Source organism: Benincasa hispida, chromosome 7, assembly GCF_027475165.1.
Source record: "Benincasa hispida cultivar pf3 chromosome 7, pf3_genome.v1.1, whole genome shotgun sequence".
NCBI lineage: Eukaryota > Viridiplantae > Streptophyta > Magnoliopsida > Cucurbitales > Cucurbitaceae > Benincasa > Benincasa hispida.
The window spans coordinates 3,436,711-3,463,668 of NC_143484.1; the positions used below are offsets into that span (position 1 = coordinate 3,436,711).

A 26,958-nucleotide genomic window follows, 5' to 3' on the forward strand; every position below is an offset into this window, starting at 1 on the left:
TAATCTTGCCCTTTGGATTGTGTACAACCCACTGACTAAAGTTTTAGTTCAAGTAGGTGTTTGTTAGGTTTTATGCCTTAAAACTCATAAATAGTAAATGTTATTAATTGATCGTCATCAATAAAGAGTTATAGATGTTAAATCAATAGATTTTGTTGTTTGTATTGTTGTCTACTTTGTCTAAATAACACTAAATCCAATAAACTAACATCCAAGGCTGTGCTAGTCTTGAGTTACATGTGGAGACATACAAGGATCAATGTTCAAGATACAACCTAAAGGGTCTATAGTATAGGGATAAGGATGGGTACCTTATCCTAGTAACACTATGGATATGACCCACTTTATATTTCTTACAAATGTAATGATCAAACACATTCGTGTAGGTGACATGCAAGTGGGGGTATCCTATGCAATGAGTTTGCATAAAACTAGACTGCGAAATAGTAACCATTAGATGTAACACCATTAACTAGTTAGGTTTATATTTCAATAGGATGACCTAGGTGCCTTATTCTTAATCCTGAGTATATTATGTACTCTTGTTCACGAGGGATTGTCCTTTGATTTACATGGGTGAGGGTGGCCAGTTTGCCAACCCAATATGCCTACCATTTTGGGGACAAGATCGAGTGGGGAGTTGGGAACATAATAATACAAGATAAAATTCATTCTTCCCTCCTTGTGGGTAAGTAGATGAGTGTTTCCTGAAGTGGTGTCTCCGGGACTTAAACAAAGGGCCCTACCCTCTCATTGGACTGATAGGGGTTTCTGTTATTGGTTGAATCATAAACAGGTTGTTCATTAAAGGAGCAACGGTACTTAAGAAGCTAGAGGTAACCCAAGGATAAGACGGTAAGTTGACCCAGTTGGAGTTATGATCACTCGTGAAAGACTAACTTGGGTGTATTGGTCGATATACGTGGACATAGAAATATAGCTATAGTGAGAAGAGTGCAGCTATGGGTCTTTAGTAGAGTGTACCCACAATTAACGAACATTGATGAGTTTGACCAATTAATCTCATATCGTTGGAGCTTCTGGTCTACAGATCTACCAAGTCCCCTCGTTAGCTCACAAGAGGATACTTAAAAGGAAAATTTGAATTGTTCAAATTAGTTTGAGGAAACTATATATTAATGTGATTAATATATAATTAATCATGGATATGATCTATAATTAAATTGGAGAGTAATATTTGAATAAGATTCAAAGAATTTCAAGTGAATTAGATTCCCAAAGAATTAATTATTAGAGAGGTTTTGCACATATATATGGGATGTATTTGATAATTAAATGTAAACATTAAATTGGGTTTAATGTATGAGTAGTCATTTAATTATTGTGCAAATTAAAATTAAATAAGTGTTATTTAATTGTGCAAAGTATGTTATTTAATTGGGCTAATTAATTGAATAAGTGTTATTTAATTAAATGGACTAAGTAATTAAATAAATGTTATTTAATTAATTATAGAAAAAAAAATATGTTGGAAAAGATGCTTGACCCTTCTCTATATAAAGACCTCCCCATGACCCTTTGATAATACACAAAACTAAATATACAATTCTCATTGCAGAGAAACTCTGACAATACACAACTTCTTAGTGTTATTGTGTAGAATTTTCTCTAATCCATAAATCCTCTCTAGACTCCAAAACCTTATTCTTTTCTCCCTCTCCCAATAGTTGGATACCACCTGCCCCTCTATTGAAATCCCAGAGAATAACGAGATAACTCTCATGGTAGTACTCGAGATAGCTCAAGGAGTTGTTCGTAATCGAGACCATTTGAAGATCCATTAATTGGAACCTTCGAGAGGATTGTTCGTGACACTTGGAAAATCTACAAAGGTAAGAATTGTTCTAACCCTTTCCTCAATAGCATGCTAGTTTACGTATTTATCTATTTCATCTAGTACAACGATTTTGTTTATTATAAAAATCAAATTGTGGGATATAAGACGTTCTCACACGAGACGCTTCTGCTGTTAGATTCGATCCCTTGATGTTTTTCATTTGAGATAGTAGAGATAATATATAGATATTCCACATTATTCTTACTATCAGTCTCAATATGGTAACCATTGCAACGTATATCTTTAAAACTTAGAATATTTCTCTTTGATTGACAAGAGAACAATACATTGTAAATTGTAAATTTTGTTCCTTTGGGCAAAATAATATTTGCTTTTCTAAACCCTTAAATTAAATTTTCAGAATGGGATATTGTAAAGACTTTTGCTTCCAGTATTGTCAATTTGAAAAAAATATTTTTTATTTATAAGTATTGTGTGTGTAGTTGCACTATCTACTAGATATATATCTTTTTTTGCTCATTTTTTAGTCACCTAACATATGAAAATTATCCACGTTTCTTCATTAGAAAAAGTAATTATAATAAAAAAAAATTAACATTGGAATATACAAAAGTTAATATTTACGGAAAAAAAATGAAGATAGATAAAAAAAAATTATATAAATTGAAATTAAGTTATTATTGTTAATTCAATATATTAAAATAATTAAATAAAATTTTTATGTATTAACGTTTTACTTCTCTTTAGAACAAAAATTTAAATAAAAAATTCGATTAACCCGAACCAACTCAACCCAACTCAAATGTTTTATGTTTAGATTGAATTAAGTTTATTTTTTAATAAGGGTTATTTGATTTTAAGAAATTAACCATCGAATAATTAAATTAGATCTAAAAAAATTTTCAATCCACGAGCACCCTAGTAACAGCACAGTAGCAATCTTATCCATTGCAGCAACTAAGAGAAGGGTAAAACCGTCATTTTACAAAGTGATGGAGAGATGAAGCGAGTGTTTAATTCTAGTACTGAAGACGAGCGTTCCAAGAATATAATAATAATAATAAATAATGGTACTTTTTTGGAAGGAGAATAATAAATCCTCTTCATAATTTGAAAAATAAAATAAATAATCATGGAAAACTTTTGTGATCATGACGACGTTGGCGTATATATTGGAATACTATTTATTACAGACAAAAAAAAAATAATAATAAAAAATAATTTAAAAAAACCCAATTCCAATAAACAAACAGAGTCAAAGCAAAGCAGTTGGTATAATATTTAGATGTAATGATTTCAAAAAACCAAAAAATTCACAAAATCTCTCTCTCTCTCTGTTTCTCTCTCTTTACAGAGTAATGATAATATTTGTATTTGTTGCTTCTTCAAACAGTGCCAGTCCACAGAAAAAAAGCAGAAAGCAGAAGCAGAAGCATTAAGGAATTTTCAGAAACTCTCCTTCGTATTTTCCCTTTCTCGTGATCTTTTTATTTTATTTATTTATTTTAATTATTTTTCTCTCTATATAAACCCTTTTTCCTTCTTCTTTCCATTTTCCTCTACAGAAAAATTCTTTAGAATTTCAAAAGCTTTAGAGAGAAAATGAGTAGCAGTAATAGTTGTGGAAGAAATGGAAGTGTAAGACAATACATTAGATCCAAAGTCCCAAGATTACGATGGACTCCTGATCTTCATCATTCCTTTGTTCTTGCCATTCAAAAACTTGGTGGCCATCAAAGTATGTTTTTCAGTTTCAGTATTCATATCGGTTTCGGGTTTTCGGGTTTTTTGAATGTTTTTCTTTGCTTTTTTTTTATTGTTAGAAGCAACACCAAAGCTTGTTCTACAGCTTATGGATGTGAAAGGACTCACCATTTCACATGTAAAGAGCCATCTTCAGGTCTTCTTTTTTCCCCCTCCCCACATATTAATTATTCTTTTGTCTTTCTCTTCTTTTTTCTTTTTAATTTAATATGATATCTTGCTTAACACATTTCTCATTTTTATTCTTTGTTTGTTTGTGACAGATGTATAGAAGTATGAGGGCAGATATGGGAAGACAAGGTACCAATAATTTAGTTTTAAGCCATAGACAAACCACATAAATTTCAAATTACCAAAAAAAAAAAAAAAAACTTTTTTTTTATTTGGGTAATTAGATTAATCAATTTCTTCAATAATTGTATTACCCCACTCTTCTATTTTTGTTGTTTTAGTTCATGTCCAAAATGATGCAAATTATACAAAAAGTCCTCCCTCTCTCTAATCTCCTAATGTTAGCAAATTTTATTTTATTTTTTTGATTTATAGATCGAAGTTCTTTAACTCTTCAAAAAAAGTTAAGCAATTTCGATTGCAATGGCGATAACGATAACGATAACGACAATGACAACGACGACGGTTGTGTAGAAGAAGAAGTAGTAAAGGAAGGTGGAATAATTTATAGATCAAGAACAATTCAAACTCCAGCCTCAAAAAGGTGCTCTATAATAATAATGGAAAAAACATTGCATTACTTTTATGTATATATATATATGTATATTGATTTTATTTTTTGAATGTTACAGAGCAAAAATAAGGTCAATTAAGGAGGAAGAAAGAATAAAATCAAGAAATTATGGATATTATAATTATGGGGAGAGTGAGGGAATGGAGAATATAAAGATAAAGATGATGGGTGATTCTGAATCAAACGGCGTCGCACCGAACCAATCTGCTAAGCCTAATGATGCATTCAAGGTAAAAATATCAAATAAAATTGAAAAAAAAATTAAATTCTTTTTTTTTTTTTATTATTATTATTGAATGTTCTCTTTTTTGTTCGTACGTACTAACAGCTTTATTAAAGACTGGTTTCAAGGATTTGGTAAAGCTTCCCATAATTCCCTTTGTAACATTTTGTCTTATTTACTGTGTTTTTTTTTACCCCTTTAAATGTCCACTTATGCAATTGAGATTTAAGAAATTGAGTTCTTAATTTCTTTAACCTCATAATTTCTAATTAGGTTAAAAGTTTTTATTGGAGCTGGTGATGTTACTTTGAAAATATTGATTAAATTTTTTTCTTTTTAAATTAAGATTTCGTTAGGTAACTATTTAGTTTTTAATTTTTGGTTTATTTAAAAATAATGAAACTTAGATTTTTTATTTCACTATTTATTTTTTTACTAATGTTTTAAAACACTAAACTAAATTTTGAAAATAACTATTTTGTTTTTTGGCTTTTGAAAATTGTGTTTATTTCCTTACCATTTCTTACAATAATTTACATATTTATTAAGTACAATGGTTGAATTCTTAGTAAAATTTCAAAATTTAAAAACTACTTTTTCTTAGTTTTCAAAATTTGGTTTGATTTTTTAAAGCATTGGTAAAAGGTAGATAACAAAAGAAAAAATTCGGACATGGAAGTAATGTTTATTGACATAATTTTTAAAAAAACAAAAAACTAAAAGTCAAATAATTACTAAATTCGACCTTCAAAATTATAGTTTTTAATTTTTAATTTATTTTTTTAAAAGAAAAAACTCTGGCTCAAATCCCATTAGGGTTTTCCACCAACTTCTTGTGTAGGTAATTACACATCACTTCTGTTGATGAACAGTGCCCTTTCTTTTTTATTTTTTAATCATTTTATTGGAAAACTGCTGCATTAGTTAGTCCACACAGAGGGAAAAGAAATGAAAGATGGTAGGTTTTGAAAATAAAAGTCAGCTACATTTCTTTTATATAAATTATTGTGGGGTCTTGGACCTTGTTTTTGGTTGAAACTTTTAGTATAAAAAATTTTCTTGTACCACTCAACAATATTTTCATTGTTCACATTCTAAATTTGTATTCATAAATATAGTAGGCCACTATCGATATTAGGATGGTCACGACACACAATAAAGGAAAGAAGTATGAAAATTTTCTCATTTTCTTTTAGTACTAGAAATTTTTTCTGCTAATAATATACCCATTTTGTTCCCAATAGAAATTTGTTTAGATTAATGGCCTTGGGCAAAAAAATTTGATCCACATATATTTTGAAATAACTACCCTATTTTTCATATTATAACAATAATTTTTTTAATAATGCACGAGATAATAGAACTTTTTAACTTTAAAATTAATAATAAAAATATTATATCATTTGAGTCACTGTTGAAAAAAAGAAAAAAAAGGTGAGCTGGGTCATGTCTAAACGTAAATTCATGCATGAAAAACAGCCTCTGATTACTCCACTCTCGAGGCAAAGTTGAAATAAAGGGCCATCATTTCACATCTTGTAAATTGAGAAAAACCCCATTTGCCCAAAATAATAATAATAATAATAATAATAATAATAATAATAGTTTCAGTTTTATATTAAATTATGGTAACCGTTATATAATTTTTGTTTTAATGTGACAGATGATGAAACGAGAGGAGCATGAAAGAGAAGATGAAGAGGAGAAAGAAAACAAGTATTTTGAACTATCTCTTTCCCTATCTTTACAACAGAATTATCATCATTCAAGCAGTGAAATGAGTGAAGCTATTTCATCTTCAAGTTCAAAGTTAGATAATAATAATAATTACAGTGATTGTTGGAGTTGGTCCTATGGAAGGGAACAACAAAAGATTGATGTTAATTTAGACTTGTCAATGGCACTTTGTGGTAGCCAATGAGGGTTTTATGTGTAATTAACTTACATTTCCTAGTTTTTTTTAGGTATTATCTTCCTTTCATCATTTCTTTTGTTTTTTCTTTGTCTTTTTTTTTTTTTTTTTTTTTTTTGGTGAATATAATGTTGGAAAAGAAAAACATCATTGGTAGGACTTGAATGCAGCTGTGTGTTTTGTTTGAATGTAAGGTTGGAAAAGAAAAATGTCATTTTGTAGTTTGTGTCATGGTAGGTTTTTTATTCTAAATTAAAAGAATCAAATTCGTTTGTAAAATGCACTTGTTCATAATGTCCATTTTTTCTATCCCATTAAGATGGAGAATGGGGAAATTGGAGAAAGAAATTCCCTATAAGCTAAACGGAGACGGAGGTGGAAAATGCATTCAAAATAGATAGTAAAAATGTCAATAGATAATGAATGTTATTATTTTTTTTTTTTGTTTTTTTTTTGTTTCAAAATTAATTATAAATCAACGTTGAAATCAAATTTAAAATTTGTTGAATGTATGAGAACTAAAATCGGATGATTGCAAGAATATGGACTAAACTTAAAAATATAGGAATTAAAATGATATTTACAATTTTTTTTTTACTAGTTTTAATTTTTTCTTAAGAAAACATTTGAAGTCATAGGCAAATGCCCATAACAAAAACCAAGCTTTTTTTTTTCTTTTGTTTTTTTTTAATTTGATTCTTTTAGGTAATCAAATTTTGTATGATTTTGAATACATTTGTAAATAGTAGATAACAAACCAAAAAAACCTATGCCTACATAAATAACGTATGTAAGCTCAAAGAAAAAAAATAGTTATTAGGCAAAGAGTTGTTTTCAAATAAACAAAAATAAGTTAATTTATTTATAAATATAGTAAAATGTCACTATTTATCAATGATAGACTGCGAGAGACATCTGTTTATCACGGATAAACAGTGATATCTTGTTATATTTAAAAATATTTTTAACAATTTTACCATTTAAAACAATTATTCTTTGAACAAATAGTTATTAAAAGATATAGACAATGTAAGTCATTGTAATACTAATAAGAATGCTATGGTCCATTATTTTATTTTTTTTTAGTTTTATGCTTTTGAAATGTATACTTGTTTCATTTTAATTTTTCAATTATAGTTTTTAGATGTTTTTAAAGAAACATTTGAGCTCCTATTTTTAATTTTTACAAACATTTTTTTTTTATAGTTTTCAAAATTTAACTTGATTTGTGAAATATTAATAGAAATTAATAGAAAGTGAATAATAGTATTTATTAGATTCACTTTTAAAAAACTAGTTATAAAGCGGAGCTAGGTTATATTGATTTCTCTTTTTTTTTTTCCCTAAAAACTAAAAAAGATTATTGGATGTTTCTTCTATTAAAGTACAGTTTTTTTTAAATGTTAAAATTGTCAATTTGAAATTTACTAAGATTCAGGAAGTAACTAAATTAAGAACAATGATTAAGATTCAAACTGGAAAATTATATTTTGAAATTAAGATACTTCGTCACACAAAATATGAATGTTCTTTAGATGATTCTGATAATCACATAAACAATAAATAAAGTACCAACAACTAATTAACAAATAACACACGAAATTTGATAACCAATTCAGTGAAATGCCACCTACATCTAAGATATAGTGGGTAAGATAAATTCACTAATATGAAAAGTCAAACATTTACAACATTGACACACGTAGAACCTCAATGACGATTACAATTTACAGTGACACATCTAGAACGCTTCTTCAAACTCTTTCTTAAGCAAAATCACATTTCCATGAATGAATATCTATATGAAATCAGTAGACTTTATCACTTCCAACCATGAAAACAACTTGCATTCAAAGGAGACAACTCCTAGTTAAACTAGTAAAAATGATGTGATCCTGAATCATTCATGTGGAGACATGTTAGTGGAGGCCTCATGTGCAAAAAGTTTGTACAAGACCGGACCAAGAAATAAGTTACTCTTACTTTATAACATCGTTTACTGTTTAAGACTGACTATTTTAAAGTGATAACTTAGGTAATTTGACCTTGGTCTTGAGCTAACTAAGAACTCCTGTTTATTTGGAATGATCCTTAGATTTGTATGGGTGAGGGTTGGCTCAATAACACCGGCTCAATAAGCTTCCCATTTCAGGGGTAAGACTAGGTAGATAGCTGGGGACATAGGATGCAAGACGAAATTCATTCTTACCCACTATTAAGGATAGTAGATAGGTTGTTCCCTTAAGTGGTAACTTTGAGTCATATTAGCCCCACCCTCTCATTAGCTTGAGAGGGACTCGATTTGATGATTGGATCACAAACCAATTGTAAGAATCAGTGGAACTTAAGAAGCAAGATGTAATCTCGAGAGTAAAACAACTTTTGACCCACCTGTTATTATGAACAATCTGTTAAGAGTTGACTAACTGATTATGGTTATTTCAAGTGGAAAGAAATATATCTACAATGAGAGGAGTGCAACTACTGGACTTTGTGGAGTGACCCGATAGTTAATGAATGTTGGTTAATTGGGTTAAAGAGTTTAGCCGGTTAATCTCGGATCGTTGGAGTCTATGATCTTTAGGTCCATGAGGTCCCCCTACTAGCTCATTTTGGACTAAACCTTAGAATAGTGAGACAAACGAATTTGAAGTGTTCGAATTCGGTTTTTGGAGTAAAGCGTTAAATATATCTGATAGATTTAACCTAATGTTTAATTGTGAATAAAACATAAAGAGAGAGATATATATATTTAAATAAAATTTAAATATCAAGACTATGAATTGAGATTCATATTGATTGGGATTAGCATTGGATTTAATGTTAAATTAAATAATTAAATTGTTTAATTAATTATTTAATATTAATTTAATTTTAAACAATTATTAGAATTAATTTTAAAATTAAATGGAATTGGTCAAAATTGCAACAAAAGTCAAATTTGTTAAATAGGTTAAAAATATGACAAAAGTCAGAATGTTGACTTTATACTTTGAGAGTCAAGAAGTCAAATTATTGACTTTCAACTTTTAGAGTCAAAGATTGATCTTTGAGTTAGTGGAAAAATCCAACATTCACTTAGTGGGAAAATCTGTCTTTTATATTTTATGATAAAATAATGTTACTAGGTGTTCATCCCACTTGAAGACACTAATCCCACTTGGTGTTAATAGATTTTTCTCCTATAAATAGAAGTGTTCAATTGTTTTTTTTGTTGGAAAAAGTGGATTTTCATGAGATTTTTGTGAAAAAGCTAACCCTAATTCTCTCTCAAATGCTTTTCCCTCCAAATTGTTCATTAACTGGATCCCACCATCCCATTCTAAGGCCAAAATAGTCAAGAAGACTCTCATGATGGTCTACGAACCGTTCATGAGCATATTGGACTAGATTTGGAGAAGAATTTAGACCACAAATTGCATGCTTATTTTTATTAAATTAATATTATTAGAGTACTTTAGATCCTTTATTGCTTCCGTTGCGCATGGGTTTGTTCCATCAATTGTTTTCGGAGCATCCTAAAAGTACTCAATTATTGTTAATTTTAATTTTGGTGGATAATTTTAATGTGATGAATGATTATGTACTAAAATGGATAATTTTAGTTTTGACATCTAATTTCTTTCTTGGGTTTTATTAATTTTTATAATTGTCAGTGTTTTATGGGCTTTAACGTGTCGGGTCCGTAATTTTACTGGAGTCTATTGATCTTAGGCTGTAATCCCTCGTTTTCGAAAAGTTGGACAACTTGGTTTTCGGTGAAAAATAGCTTCCCGACCCATTTTTACCTCCCACACCCGGTTGTTGACCCGTGACGCGACCTGACGAGACGCCTGACCCGCCAAGTTGATGCCGGATGCTTGGAGCTGGTCCAGACCCGGCCCATGACTCACGTTCGACCCGCTTCTTCTCGTGGCCCAGTGCGCGCGGCCTAGGTCGGCCCGCGTCCGATTCTTCATCTCAAATCGGCCTGTGCCAGCCCAAGCCATCATGCGCTCGCCCCGCGTTAGTGCTCAGCAGCCAAGTCGGCCCGCATCTTCAGCCCAAGCTAGCTTGCGTCTCCAGCCAAGCTGACCGGCGCCCGCGTATTCGAGCTCCAGTCGACCTGTGTTGCGCTTGGCTCGACCGGTTCAGTGGGGGTTGGACCAGTTTAGGTGAGTTCCAGCCGGTTCAGCCCGGTTTTGCTGTTTTGAATGTCGGTTCGGGTGGTTTTCAAGCTGTTCGAGTCAGTTCGAAGGCGGTTCAAGGCTGTTTGCTGATTATTATTGAAATAATTTAGCTGTTTGCTAGCTTAGGATGCCAAAACTGGTCCAGTTTAATGTGGTTTATTTAATTATGCATTGTGAATGTTTGGATTAAATAATTTATTTGCTGTGTGCATATTGTATATCATGTAGATTTAAAATCCCACCATAGGATAAGCATATAGCATGCATTAAAATTATATTATAAGTGTTATAATGTATAGTATGCATCTTTAGGATTCCATGTTTTTTGATATAAGTTGTTATATTAATGCATGAAATTTATGTTTATATAATTGTTATATAAAGCATGTTAGATGCATGTTATAGGTTTATTGTCTTTGTTATAAGTGTTATTAAAAGAGATAGACTTTAAAATATATAACAAAGGTAAAAGTATGCTCACTTAAGGTTAACAAAATTCAAGCAATCCTATTTTAATAGTTAAAATAGGTCGATATCTTGTAAGACTAGTGGTTATAAGAATAACTCACCTGGTTAGATCCTATCTAAGGTTGGAGGTATTTAAATTGATGGTTTATGGAACACTTGCTACTAGTGACATAAAAATTTAATCTCTTTATTTACTCTAGCGCATGGCTGATGAATGAAACGAATGATGTGCTAAATATGCGCTCAAGTGCTTGCGATAAAGAGAATTTCTATGCAATACTACGTCTAAGTATATGCGTTGTTAATGATATGTTCGTAGTATGCGATGTAGTAGTGCGTGTTACAAGTTTCCTTGCGCTGAAACTAAAGTATAATTCCAACGTAAGTTTCTTAGAATAATCCAAGGTCGAACACAAGGATTGTTTTTGTTAATGCGCTACTATTGTGATACATGCGACCGGTTTTTAATAATGAATAAAGAATGTTGAATTATACAGAAATGTAAATTGCGGTGAAAGTAAAAATGCGTTAATAAAATAAATCCTAAACTAATATGATACACGATATAAGATACATGATACACGATACTGTGGTCGAGAACTGACTGTGAAGTTGTACAAAGATTCGATGTATGCGATGGTAAGTCTTTATGAATGAAGCAGAAAGAGAAAGAGCAAATAGTAAAAACATCGCAAGTTTGTCAATTGCGTTAAAGATGTAACTAAGGTTCCGCTTTCCCTTAGCGTACACCTCTTGGTGATCGGCCGCGTTCCCATATCTCTATGGTGAAACAGGGATGAACGTGATGAACGCAAGGTTGTTTCCATCTCTGGAAATACTTCTTGCTTTAGTTAATGCATTCTTCCAACATTCTCTCGATAGGCGGAATAACATCTTCACTTCTGCTCTCACAGGTGAAGATGCTGTCGAGCATGCTTTAGCTAAACTTAATTATTTCCTTAACACAAATTAACTTACTCGCTTAATTCTTTCTATTTACCCATGAGATTAAGAACATATCATGGAGAAAATGGATTATGGGTGTACGGAAAGAGACAGTGAGATGACAATGGAAATTATCATAACATTTAATACTAAAATTAAGCATCTGCTACATGTTGTGAATGAAAGAGTAAAGAAGATGAATACAGATGATGAAATAGAGATTAGAAACAAATACAGAAAGAGTGTCAACGTCTTGACACAGATCCTGAACGGAGGTTGTGCTTGCCGGCGTGTGGAAGTAGTGGAGAGGAAAGCTTCCCTCTCAAGATTGCTTTCCTGGTAGAATTGACCTTCGCACAGAGCTTCAGTTATGGGAATTGGAAGGATTCTCTGCTTGGAGACTCACCTCTCGGTCTTGTCTCGTGGTTCGCCCGGATCTACTCTGTAAGTCACTTTAGAGCAGCCTCTCTCTCAGAATTAGTATATGCACGTCTCTATGTATTCATGTATATCTTTCAGTGAATTGCAGAAGCTATTTATAGGTGAGGCTTGGCTTTTTGAATGTGTGGTCCCCACTGTATGGTTATGGTAGTTCCTAAAATGGTGGAATGAGAAATTCCTTCTGTTACGCAATCAACCCGTCAGAAATGCACAACTGAAAGTTGTACACTTGTCAGAATCCTCCGCAAATGTGTTGCTCTTTACATCTTCAATCGATTGCCGCATGCAGTGTTATTTTTTATTACCGCATGCGGTTGAAATTGCGTTGATCGCTAGAGCTCTTGATTGATTGTCGCATGCGCCATCATTGCATTGGTCATTTCTTCGTTCTTGATTGATGGGCGCAATGTGATGTAGATGCATTGTTCATTTCGTCTTTGAGCCATGAATGCATGCGGTGACTGATTTCCTGCAAACAGAAACTGAAACATTTTATTCTACTATCGCAATGGTGTTAGTGGGTGTATTGACGAAATTTTATAATTTTCGCATTTCTTAGCCAATTTCTATACTATCGACGCAACTTTTCTTTCTTTTAGCCGCAATATCTAAATAAAACAGTATAAATAACTTGTATTTCTATAAGTTATCAGCTACCTGGCGATCAAGCTGGTATATGAGTTAGGTTAACCCAGTTTTATGAGCATACGTGAGCTATGTGAGGTAATAAGTTGGTTTATCACTTAGACATTGTACAGTTAAATACAGTATGAACGTTATACTCGGAAAAATCACCTAGACTTAGGGTATGTTTTATTAGCCGGAATATACCCAAGTAAACATTTACCTAAAATAAATAGAACACTTCAATGGGAGATTAATAATATATATGATATCTTGGTTTTAGCTCTCACGCCCGTAAGAGTTCACACTGTGAGGTCCATGCTCGACTTTGTGTCTCTTTTACTGTGATTGCTTCATTCGGAAAGTATTTGCATGGGCCAATAGCAAGGTGAAGGAAGTGTGTCAACACATCCGAGGGTTTCTTTCATTAGGTTAGATAGTGAGATTCATATGTTGCGTCTGCTTGTCATTTTTAGGCGACATTAACTAGTCGTCTTTTCAGCGACTATCCCGTTAGAGGGTTGTACCATGGGATTCGGAACAACTCAAGATCAGGAAATGGATAGGGTCTCTTAGATCGATTCCCAACTTTGACTCTCCAATTCGGTCGCATTATTGGGCCGACCTCTAGGGTTTGAAAATGGCAGGTCACACTTACGAGAATTACTAAGAATTAGTATATTATAGACCAAGAAACGATAGCTAAAAGATCTATTGGAGTATGAGTTACTTTGGTAATAGTGATCAACTAAGATTGTCGCAATTAAAAGGAGGAGTAGCAGATTGCCCCTCGATAGTTGTTGCTCTAAACCTCTAAAGTATCGTTGCAATAAGAATAATGATGGGTGCATTTTTTTCTTTGCTAAACCTAATTGGATAATTTTAATAAGGTTTATATCAATTCACTAACATAATTTGTTTATATTTTGAGCATGACTAGCTCTTTAGTATAACTACTTGCTTCCGAGAAACTTAATGGGGACAATTATGCTATGTGGAAATCAAACTTGCATACAATACTGGTATTCCTCCAAACCCTGGCTCAAACGCAAACTTAATTGTTTGGGATTCATATGACAAGTGGACAAGGGCAAATAAGAAAGCCAGAGTCTACATTCTTGCTAGCATATCTGATGGTTTGGCTAAGAAACATGATGGTATGGGTATCGCTAAAGAGATTATGGAATCTTTGAGGGGGAATGCTTGGACTGTCTCCCTTAGACATTATACAATCAAGTACGTTTATGATTGCCTTATGAAAGAAGAGACCTCTATTAGAGAATATGTCCTGGAAATGATGGTCCACTTCAACGTGGCAGAAGTAAACGGAGTTGTCATTGATGATAAAAGTTAATTTAGCTTTATTCTAGAGTCTCTTCCAAAGAGCTTCTTACAGTTCCACACAAATGCAATGATGAACAAGATAGAATATAACTTGACTACTCTTTTGAATGAGCCTCAAACTTATCAATCCTTCTTGAAATCTAAGGGAAAGAAAGTAGAGGTAAATGCTGCCACCACGAATAAAGTCAATGGAGGATTTTCCTCTAGGACAAAGTCCGTTCCTTACTGCAACGAAGATGGACGTTGGAAAAGAAACTGCTCGAAGTACCTTGCGGAGAAGAAAGCCGAATAAGCAAAACAAGGAAACTAGTTTATGAAGATTGCTTATGGAAGGGGAGATAACTCTTAGGGTTTTGAACATGAGAGGTTGTCTCAGCAAAATGAGTGGGAGTTTCTGAAGTTGTTATCTGGAGATATATTCGTTATATTAGATAATGTACTTTTTGTTTTTGATATGTAAAGAAATCTATCTCTTGTTAGAATAATTGCAAAAAGTATCTTTTGACATAAATGAAGTGTTTATTAGCAAAAGAAGTAATTTTATTTGTTATACTAGAAAATAACTTATATGTTAAAACCAACCAAAGTGAAGGCTATTTTAAATATCTTGATATTTAAATGACTTAAACGAGAAACAATAGGCAAAAAGTTTCTTCAAGTACATTTCTTTGGCACTTAAGACTTGGTCACATTAATCTCGATAGGATCGAGAGATTGGTTAAAAGTGATCATCTAAACCAGTTAGAAGACAACTCTTTACCTTCATGTAAGTCTTGTCTTGAGAGTAAAAGGACTAAAAGATATTTTTCTAGAAAAGGTTTTAAAGCAAAAGAACCTTTAGAACTCGTGCATTCGAATTTCCGTGGACCAATGAATGTTAAAGCATGAGGAGAGTATGAATATTTCATCAAATGATTATTCGAGGTACGATTATGTTTTCCTAATTCATCTGAAGCACTTGAAAAGTTCAAGGTGTATAAGGCTAAAGTTGAGAACTTGTTGGGTAAAATGTTAAAGACACAGTGATCAGATCGAGGTGGAGAGTACAAAGAACTGAGATTCCAGGACTATTTGAAAGAACATGAATCCAATCATAACTCTCTACACTTGGCACCTCAGTAGTATGGTGTATCAAGAAGAAGAAACAAAACCCTATTAGACATGGTTAGGTTGATAAATTAGCTATGGCCATTTGCCTTATTAGTTTAGGGGATACGCAGTAGACACTGCTATATACTTTTTGACCATAGTTTCCATTAAGAAGATTTCTGAAACTCCAAATGTGTTATGGAGAGGTCATAAAAGTTGTTTACATTATTTTAGAATTTGGGGACGATTGACACATGTATTGGTGCATGAGGAATTGAAATGTAGTTCAAAAGTATGCCTATCCGTAGGCTACCCAAAAGCTGAATACTTCTTCAATGCAGAAGAAAATAAAGTATTTGTATCAATTTTGTGATAAGCTAGTATTGTGTCAAAGTTTCCATAGAAGTTATAGAAAATCAACAAGTCTTGTTGATTAAGCTGGTCCTATAACAAGAGTTGTTTATACTAGTCAGATGCATCTTTCTCAAGAGTTAAGAGTGCCTTGATGTAGTGGAAAGGTTGTGTGACAGCCTGGCCATAATATGTGTTTAGCAGAAACTCATGTCATAAATATTTGATGATAGCATCGAGAATCACCTCAAGGAGTTGAGGATATAAGATACATTCCCTATATGTTGAAAGTTAGAAATCTATTGTATGTTGATCAGTTTACAAAGGTCCTCACGACTAAAGTATTTAAGGGTCACCTAGTGAGTCTAGGACTACGCGTTATATAATCTAGGAAAAATGGGAGAAAAACCCATGGGTATATGGTCCCTAGTGAAGAAAAACTATGGGTCTGTGATGCCTTAGTTTATTATATTTCTCTCTAAAAACTTAACAACTCAGTCCAAGTGGGAATTTGTTGGGTTTTATGTCCTAAAACTCGTGATTTGTAAACAATAAACTTATTCTGTTATCAATAAAGATGTTATTGAGGTTTATTCAAATAAGTTGTTATTGGATATATGAATTGCTCATTTCATTTTAGAAAGAACCTAATGAAGTAACTCTTATCAAAGAGTACCTCTGAGCAGAAGCAAGATTGTTCAAAACTCATTATGACATAATTACCACATTCACAATCAAACAGACTAGTTATTCACTTAACAACAAATTACAGCATGCTTTGAACTTTAAACAACAAAGAGAACAAGATACATACCTAATGCGTTATTTTATGAGGTGAAATAATGGAATGAAATGCGGTGATGGAAATGCGTTGAGCAACAAGTTTTCTCAGTGGAATCCAAGTATAAACTCCACTGAGTTTCCTGGTAAGTCCAGGGTCGAACTCAAGGACTTGGGAAAATGGTATGCAATGATAATTTTCCAAAAGACTTTGCGATAACTGGTAAATCAAAGAGTTTTTTGGTGTTGTTGTTTGTGGCAATAAAATAAACGAATGCGGCGGAGTTTTGAAAAGAGTTGATAATACGAAAGATGCAATGAGTATGCGATGAACGGGTTGAGAAGGGGTTCGACTAACACTTCCTAGGATGCGTTCATGTTATGCGATCATGCAACACACATACAATAGCAAACCATCTTTCGACGCAGATGCTACGACTTCTAATACTAGAATGCATGCGATATATGTGATGAGTCTATAGGACCTACACATAAGCCTCTATTCTTATTTATGCAATGACAAAATGACACACACACAAATAAGGCGACCACATAATATCATAACCTATCTCTAGGGTGCATGCGATGCAGGTTGGCAAACAGAGCTTATCTCTAAGTACCTATCTCTTGCTTATGCAGATATAATCTTGCTCTCTCGAGTCTAGATTCTAACCTAGCTCTCTCAAGTCTTGAGGCTCTTTCTTTAGACTCTCTCTCGAGTAGCTCTAAAGGGGTGTTAGGCACAACATAAAACAAGATAATCGCATGCGATGAAAATCCTAGGTCATGTTAGCTTAGTTCTTCTCAACCCATTCGATAAATTTAACTATTCATGCGTGCTTTCAAGAGAGTGAACAGATGTAGATAAAGAAATCCCATTGTATAGATATAGAGTTGAAATACAAAATAATAATGCAATATGAAAATAAAGAACCTGGTAGCAATCTCTTGCTTCCCAAGGCTTTTACACTGTCTTTTGTACTCTGTTTAAAAGATAGTCTCGCTCTATGCTTTTCCACGCCTCCGGGTTCTCTCTCAAGTTGCCCTGAGCGATCTTCCAGCATCTCTTCCTTTCTCTCGCTCCACCTTAAAATAAAAGAAAAACTAAGAACAAGGCTATTCTAAGGAAAAATTCTCTAAGTGTTCGAACTTGCTGAACTAGCTGTTCCCCTTTTTTGAAGATTGCCTTCGGTATTTATAGAACTTCGGGGTGAAAGGCGGTTTCTTCTTATGATTGCACGGATGGGATGGCTTTAATTCCCTGACTAATGTGCCGAATATTTGTCACCCAAAAGCTGAGTGTACTTGTTATCGTTAGCGGCTTGTCATCAGCTTTTTGTCCCATCGTGATTAATTATGCTTTTCACCCAGATGCACCCACCAAGTTGCGCCGGCTCTATGCGGCAATCCTTCTTGAGTAGATGTTTGCGAGCACAAATCACCGCAAAGCCTTGCGGTAACGCTGCGCTTGACCATTGATTTCTTGTAATCGCACTTTCCACCTTGTGTCAACGCATATTATGCATAAAAATACAAAAGTTGCATTGTTTAATAACTTAGCACTGTAATAACGGGGAAAACTTGCATTGTTTAATACATTAGCACTGTAATAACGTGCATTTTTGCCCGTTATCAATACCAGTTGAAGAACTTTTCTTTGCAGAAATCTCGCTATCATCAAAGGAAGAAAATCACGCTGTCGCTGAGATCGTCCACCAAATCTCATTATCGTCTACCCACGAACGGACTCCTCACGAAAAAGGCAGCAGAGTAGACACTACCACTCTAAACCCTCGGTATTCTCGGAGTGAAAATCTGGGATGTGTGGGCTCTGTTGGATTTGGTAGAGGGAAGGAGGAAGGAACGATCATTTACCACGACCAAGCAAGTGGGAGATATCGAGAGTCTATCGTATAGACAGATGCTTGATCATTTAGGTAAAGGTACACGATCGTGTAGTAAAAGGGGCTTGATCGTATAGACGGTCGTTTAGTAAAATGCTCGGGTGCACGATCGCGTAGAAAAAGCTAGACGATTGTTTTGGAAATTCTATGTGATTGTTTAGGAAATGTGCGCGTGTACATGATCGTTTAGAAACTTTGAGCTGTCGTGTATGCTCTCGGTTTGCTATGCGATAGGCAGTGTACTCAATCGGTGAGCGAATGTCTGATATCTTGCAAAATGAAAAAAAAATTCATTTTATCCTTTAGTTACGAAAACTGAATGCAACCTCCCACTAACTCATTTGGTTACAAAGAAAAAACTGCAAACAACTATCCCATAATTGTTTAAATTAAAAAAATAAATATAATTTTATTATATTTGTAACTTATGGTTTAATATCACATTATATGCAACATATGAACCATAGTCCTTTTCTCCTCTACTAGATATAAATCATATTTATGTCATTTTCCTCGACTTAATGTATCTTATACATCATGTCAACTATATCATATATAACTAACCAGTTCAATCATATCATATACAATCGAACTCTCTCTTGTCATATTGAACACTTCAAACTGACCCAAAAATTGATTCTCAACTTGAATCTATTGAGCTACCAAGGGGACCTTATGGACCTATGGCTCGAAGCTCCAATGGTATGTGAATAGCTGACTAAACTCTTTAGCCATGAGATCTACCATCCGTTAACTGCCAGACATTCTACTAAAGATCGACAGCTGCACTCTTTTCACCACAGATATATTTCTGTGTCCATCAAATATAATCAATCAACAGTACGATAACCCTTCACAGATGCTCGTAAGTAAAGCTGGGCCAATTTACCGTTTTGCCTCTGTAGTTACATTTAACTCCTTAAGTATCATTGATCTCTCTAAAGAACAGTACAACATAGTCCTACTAAGTGTGGACACCTCTCGGGCCATGAGAATGTGTATGGCGCCACATCGTTCAAGTCCCAGAATCAGCCCTTAAGGGAGAAATCTATCTACTTACCCTTGCTTCGAGGAAGGAGCGAATTCCATCTTGTGTAACTGAGTTCCCAGCTCCTAAATCAGACGAATTCTCAAAGTGGTAGGTTTGAGTCGACGATCTGACCACTCGTACCCATGGAAATCAAAGGACCGCCATCAAAGGCAAGAGTTCCCAACTCACTCAAGATTGAGGTCATGTTACATATGGTCATCCTAGTGAAGTGAAGTCTCTGTCATGAACGATGTTATATATAACGAGATTATAACACTTTGTGGTCCGGTCTTATACAAACTCCTTTGTATAGGATGCCCCCGCTCACATGTCTCCACATGAATGATCAGGATTAGACCATCTATAGCAAGTCACAACATTTGTAACTATTCTACAAAGTGGGCCACTGGTGATGAAAAATTAGCCGTCAAAGACTTGATGACTAAAATTAGAAGGACGCAATATGCGATGCATGTTTTTAATGTATGCATTGATTATCATGCGTCGGTGGTCATGTGTTAGACTTACAATATGCATTAACAAATGTATGCGATGACCATGCATTTCGGTCACAAGTTTTCTTACGCTCACACCAAGTATAACGCGAACACAAGTTTCTCGGGTGATGTGTGGTCAAACTCAGGGACTTGTAACTAAATGCTATGCGGTGATGTGTTTGCGGCGGTTGAATAAAAGAATGATAGAGGGTATATGCTATAAACTACTCCTATTTCTAACTAACAGACAACGCAATGAGAAGTATGCATGAGAGGTAGAGACAGACAACTATTGACGGGTAGTAAATGCATGGAAAATAGATAAAGTGTGAGGATGTCTTCATCGCAACCCTTAAGATTGATCGCAAGGGCAACCTCAGCCAACGCAAGCTGATGCGTTCATGCCATACACGCATGCCACAAGTGCACGTGATTTGTATTAGCAAACGAAACTTATTCCTAAGTCTCCATTCTTGCTTATGCAATCTTAATCTAGCTCTCCCGAGCATCGATTCTAACCTAGTTCTCCCGAGTCTTAGGTTCTTTCTTTAGACTCTCTCCCGAGTAGCTCTAAAGGTGTGATGGACACATACATAAGACAAAGTAACCGCAAAAGCCTGGTTGACGTAAGATTATTCCTATCTTTAGTGAATACATGCTTACATTGCTTAATGCGACCAACCACTTACCCTCCCGGGCAGTTGTTTGTTGCTGACTTTACTCATAGACAAGCATTGCATCCGCCTATGGACAGGCGTTGCTACAGCTTCACACTAAGCAAATAAGGTTTTCTCACACACTCGCACAACGCACACCTTCCGGTGGTTTGCTACATGCTTCATATCTCTAATCCGCATGACTAAGTATACGATACTCTAGCAATCTCAATAAGTGATGCAATGAATGTTAAAGATGCTAAGTAAAGGAGGATGGAGATGGAATCAAAGGAAACATAGAAATGCATTGAACACACAATGTATTAATTTCTTAATCCAAAATGTAGTACAATACAATACAAGAAAAGAAGAGAAAATGAAATGACCAGCTGGAAACAATGTCTTGCTTCCAACAGATGTGTGTCAAGGTTGCCAGTGGTGCCATGGAAGGGCGGTGGAGTTGACTCTCTTGAGGTCTAACTCTGGCGAAAGCTCCGGTCGTCACTCGGAATGGATGAAGGAGGTGAAGAACTCTCAAGCTTTCCTCTAACGCGTTCGTCTGGATCACAAGGATCCACCCGAAGGCCGAACCTTGGGCGAAAACCCTGGATGATCTGAAATTCTGCTCATTGGCTTCTATTTATAGAGCTTGATCGCTGACAACATTAATGGACTGCTCTGATTCTGACATTTATGGTGCGTTAGTATTTTTCTAAATCTCTGCTGCTAACGGCGTGGTAGGTGAAATGTCAACATCATCTTTTGATTTTCTCGAAATATGAGTTGATGCGTTCATCCCACCAACCTTGCGGTCATCCCACTATTATGGTTTATCGTGTAGCCACAATCGTGCAGTGATCGCATTCACTTGATTACCACAACTTCTACACGATGACCATTCCTATGCGATGGACGCATGTGGTTGATTATTGCAACACCCATGCATTGATCGTATGCGCTCGCCTTTGCAATGGAGAGTTTCTCTGCATGCGGTCGTCTATGCGATAGCTTGGCTTCTGCATTTACATCCTGTTCCTGCGTTAGCTATAAAAATAGACAATTGAACGCATAATAACGCATAATAGTGGGTTAGCCGAGATTCCTCATGCTGAACGATGCAAACTCATTTTCTCATGAATTCCTAACATAATTGCTGCATATTCTGCTTAATAGCCCTCATAATTCTAAATAAAAGGCCTAAGATGACGTGCATTTTTGCATGTCATCAGCCGCATCCATAGCGTTACCAGGATAAGGTTTCCCTCCTATATTCAAATATTACAGACCATTTTGGTTATCACTTAAGGCATGATCCACCTGTTGTCTCCACATACATGCTTAAGTTACAACGACAACCAGAGATCGTAGTTTATTGGTTTGTGGTAAAGCAAATAAAACATCCAATGTTCCATAGACAAAATTGAAGAAAATATCATATATTATTACATCACAAGTGTTTGTTCAATACTGTGTTTACAAACTACAGGACCCAACGAGTGTTTAGGGCATCATCCCCAACAATCTCCTACTTGTCCTAAAGCGAGTGGGGTGTACAAACAACTAGTACAAAAAAATAAACAAAGGCACTAAGGCCCAGTACAAAATATCTCCCACTTTCCCTAGTCAAGTCGTGGGCAGTCCCACAGACCCATGCTCTGAAGGTGTCCCTTAAAAACTGTAGCCGTGAGAGCCTTCATAAATGGGTCAGCAAAGTTGTGCTCCGAAGCGATCTTCGTGACTATCATGTCTCCTCGATGCACTATCTTGTGGATGAGATGATACTTTCGCTATATATGTTTGTCGCACTTGTGACTCCTGGGCTCTCTGGAGTTCGCCACAGCACCAATATTGTCACAATAGAGAGTGATGGGCCTAGACATGTCTGGAATAACTTTTAGATTTGTCAAGAACTTTCTGAGCCAAACGACCTCTTTAGTAGCTTCATAAGCCGTTACGTACTCGACCTTCGTCGTAGAGTCGATGATGTACCCTGCTTAATGCTTCGCCACACTATTGCTCCTTTGTAAGAGTAAAGACTAACCCTAAAGTGGACTTCCTAGAGTTCTTATCAGTCTGAAATTCAGAATCCGTGTATTCAGTAAGGATCAAATCCCTAGTCCATACATGAGCATGTAGTCCCTTGTTCTCCGAAGATACTTGAGGATGTTCTTGACTACGGTCTAGTGACCCTGTCCTGGGTTAGATTGATACCTATTGACTATTCCCATAGCATAGTAGATGTCTGGTCTAGTATAGAGCATCACATACATCAAACTGCCAATGGCAGATGCATATGGGACCCATCTCATCTCCTCAACCTCCTAAGGCTTCTTAGGATACATTTCCTTAGACAAAGTAACTCCATGCCTGAATGACAGTAGGCCCCTTTCGGAGTTCTGCATCGGGTACTTGAGCAACATCTTGTCAATGTACGATGCTTGAGATAGTGCTAGCACTTTGTTCTTTCGATCTCGAAAGATTTGAATACCAAGAACAAATTGAGCCTCTCCCAAATATTTCATTTGGAATTGGGACGGGAGCCAGTTCTTAACTGCAGTCAGTAGTCCTACATCATTCCCAATGAGTAGGATATTGTCTACATATAACACTAGGAAAACTATTGAACTGTTGATGATTTTCTTGTAGACACTAGGCTCATCAACATTTTGGTTAAAGCCGTACGATTTGATCGCAGTATCAAACTGAATGTTCCAAGATCGAGACGCCTGTTTTAGCCCATAAATGGATGATTCAGTTTGCAAACTTTTTGCTCTTGACCTTGGGCAATGAATCCGTCGGGCTGCACCATATAAATGGTCTCCTCAAGATTACCATTCAGAAAGGCAGTCTTGACGTCCATTTGCTAAATCTCATAATCATAATAAGCGGAAATGGACAGGAGGATGCGGATCGACTTCAACATGGCAACATGTGAGAAAGTCTCCTTATAGTCGACTCCCTCCACCTGGGTATAACCCCTTGCCACAAGTCGAGCCTTGAAATTTTGCACTTTCCCATCGGCACCCCGTTTCCTCTTGTAGATCCATTTGTAACCTATAGGTCTTACCCCATCAGGCTGATCTACAAGATCCAACACTGAGTTGAAGTACATTGACTCCAGCTCGAGATCCATGGCTTTGACCCATTCATCCCGGTCAGCATCCTTCATTGCCTTCTGATAAGACAAAGGATCCTCAACGTCGCCATCGGCTAGCATAGCCAGGATTTTCGTGAAACCCATATAGCGAACAGGTGGGTTCATAACCCTCCCATTATGTCGAGGTTCCCTCAAATCTTGAGGTGGAACCGACCTACCAGATGAACTATCATCAACAACTCTTGCTAATGAAGCAGACCCTTCAACAACTCTTGTTGAAGTTTCAGTAGTTTCGTTGGAAAACTCACGTAACAGATCTTAATCCGTGGACTGTGCTCCCTAATATGATCCTCCTCTAGAAAGGTAGCATTTGTTGACAAAAAGGCTTTATTTTTCATTGGATCATAAAAGTAACCCCCTCGTGTACCTTTGAGGTAGCCTATAAAGAGGCACAACCTCGATCATGGTTCCAATTTCTTTTGATTAGCCTCAAGCACATGTGCTGGGCAACCCCATATGTGGAAGTGACATAAACTAGCTTTATGACCATTCCACAACTCCAAAGGTGTTTTCACAACACTCTTGGAAGGAACACAATTGAGTATATACACTACAGTCTCCACTGCAAAACCCCAAAACGAGTCTGGTAAGGAAGCGTAACTCATCATCGATCGAACCATGTCCAACAAAGTTCTGTTTCTCCTCTCTACTACACCATTCTGCTAAGGTGTACCCAACACTGAGAGTTGGGAAACGATTTCATGTTCTATTAAATGGTCCTGGAACCCCGAATCCAAACACTCTCCACCTCAATCTGATCGAAGTGTCTTAATCCGTCTATCCAATGCATTTTCAACTTCAACCTTAAACTCTCTGAACTTTTAAAAAGATTTAGACTTTCGTTGCATCAAATAAATATTGCTACCGGACGAAGACGAGCCTTAGATTTAGTGGACCAAGACGAGCTAGAAGACGAAGAAGCCGAGAGATCATTCCCGGAAAGATCGAGAGACTGTCGGAAAGCGCTACAAGAAGAGAGGGCCAACAGTTGCGAGAGCAAGAATATTCATCTAGATAGAGTTGGAGTGAAAAAGACAGTGTAAAAGGCCACGGGAAGCAAGACATTGCTACCGGACTTCTTATCTCTACATTCCATTGCTATTTTGTATCCAACATTTTATTTATAGAAAATGGATATCTCATTTCAAACTATGTTCAATCTCTCCATACTTTGCATGAGTAGCTAAATTTTCGAATGGTTTGAGAAGTACTTAGCTAGCATGACCTAAGATTTACATTTTATGCGATCATCTTGTCTTATGTATGCGTGATTCACCCTTTAGAGATACTTGAGAGAGTAGCCTAAAGATAGAATCTAGACTTGAGAGAGTCAGATTAGAACCGCATAAGCAAGAAATAGAAATTTAGACATAAGTTTTATCACTATTTACACATTGCATGCACCCTAGAAATAGGATATGATAGTATGCAGTCACCTTGTGTATGTGTGCATCATTCATCATCGCATAGACAAGAATAGAGGCTTAGACATAAGTCCTATCGACTTTTTCGTATACATCGCATGCGTCCTAGAAATAGAAATTATGGCATTTGCATTTAGAGATGACATGCTGTTGTTTGTGTGTAGCATGATCGCATAACTTTTACATAATCTTAGGAAATGTTAGCTAAACCCCATCTCAACCCGTTCACCGCATACTCATTGTAACTCTTGATTTCATCAACTCTTTGTTCGAACTCTATCGCATAGGAAATATTCTTTATCAAAACACCATCCAACTTATTTGTTTTCACCACCGCAAGAGAATCAAAGTAGCTATCGCATATTGATGCATGATTTTATGATGTGGAATTGTGAATGAAATGCGATGATGAAAATGCGTTGAGCACTTAAGTTTTCTCAGTGAAATCCAAGTGTAAACCCCACTGAGTTCCTGGTAAGTCCAGGGTCGAACTCAGGGAATTGGGAAAACAGGTTGCGATGGTAATTTTTAGGAAAACTTTGCGGTAACCAAATAAATCAATAGTTGTTGAGGTTGATGTTTGCAGTAATAAAAATAAACAAATGCAGTGGACTCTGAAAAGAGTTGAATAAACGGAAGATGCGATGAGTATGCGGTGAACGGGTTGAGAAAAGTTTCGGCTAACACTTCCTAGGATGTGTTCATGCTATGCAATCATGCAACATGCATACAATAGTAAACCACCTCTCGGTGCGAATGCCATGACTTCTAAGGCTAGAACGCATGCGATATATGTGATAAGTCTATAGGACCTACACATAAGCCTCTATTCTTATTTATGCGATGACAAAATGACACACACACAAATAAGACAACCACATAATATCATTCCTATCTCTAGGATGCATGCGATGCAGGTTGACAAACAGAGCTTATCTCTAAGTCCCTATCTCTTGTTTATGCAGTTCAAATCTTGCTTTCTCGAGTCTAGATTCTAACCTAGCTCTCTCAAGTCTTAGGTTCTTTCTTTAGACTCTCTCTTGAGTAGCTCTAAAGGGATGTTTGGCACAGCATAACACAAGATAATCACAAGCAATGAACTTCCTAGGTCATGTTAGCTTAGTTCTTCTTAACCCATTCTACAAGTTTAGCTACTCATGCGTGCGAAGAGAGTGAACAGATGTAGAATAAGAACTTCCATTGTATAAATCTAAAGATGAAGTACAAAACAACAATGCAAGAATAGAATAAAGAGCCTGGTAGCAATCTCTTGCGTCCCAGGCTTTTACACTGTCTTTTCTACTCGTGTTCAAAAGATAATCTCGTTCTCACGAGAGTCGGCCCGCTCTTTGCTTGTACGCCTCCGAGTTCTCTTTCGAGTTGCCCTGAGCAATCTTCCGACGCCTCTACTCTTCCCTTGCTCAGCCTTAAAGATAGAAGAAAACAATGGACACGGCTAAAGTTCCTAAGTTGGTGAACAGGTGAATTCGTTAACTGGTTGGAACCCCTTTTCTAAAGGATGCGTCTGGTATTTATAGAGCTTTGGGGTGAAGGCGGCTTCTCTCTTCTGATTGCACAGATGGGATGACTTTAATTCCCTAACTGATGCACCGAAT

At 35.5% G+C, this 26,958-nt stretch overlaps 1 protein-coding gene across 4 annotated transcripts; it reads left to right on the top strand.

Moving 5' to 3' along the window:
- Nucleotides 1-3,071: 3,071 nt before the first annotated feature.
- Nucleotides 3,072-6,694, top strand: LOC120081719 (uncharacterized). 4 transcript variants are annotated; one of them, XM_039036815.2, is made up of 7 exons: nucleotides 3,072-3,281; nucleotides 3,385-3,557; nucleotides 3,643-3,719; nucleotides 3,847-3,883; nucleotides 4,130-4,298; nucleotides 4,387-4,558; nucleotides 6,215-6,694. In XM_039036815.2, exons 2-7 carry the CDS (start codon nucleotides 3,422-3,424, stop codon nucleotides 6,470-6,472), a joined length of 849 nt encoding a protein of 282 aa, XP_038892743.1. In that variant the 5' UTR covers nucleotides 3,072-3,281; nucleotides 3,385-3,421; the 3' UTR covers nucleotides 6,473-6,694. The 4 variants fall into 4 exon arrangements, with proteins under 4 accessions (XP_038892743.1, XP_038892745.1, XP_038892744.1 ...); XM_039036817.2 differs by having other exon boundaries at nucleotides 3,643-3,701; XM_039036816.2 differs by having other exon boundaries at nucleotides 3,646-3,719.
- The last annotated feature ends 20,264 nt before the right edge of the window (nucleotides 6,695-26,958 follow it).

Coding starts and splice junctions, on each gene's coding strand:
- LOC120081719 (XM_039036815.2), top strand. CDS start 3,422: ATGAGTAGCAGTAATAGTTGTGGAAGAAATGGAAGTGTAAGACAATAC. Junction 4,299..4,386: donor CAAACTCCAGCCTCAAAAAG/GTGCTCTATAAT, acceptor TGAATGTTACAG/AGCAAAAATAAGGTCAATTA. Junction 4,559..6,214: donor AGCCTAATGATGCATTCAAG/GTAAAAATATCA, acceptor TTAATGTGACAG/ATGATGAAACGAGAGGAGCA.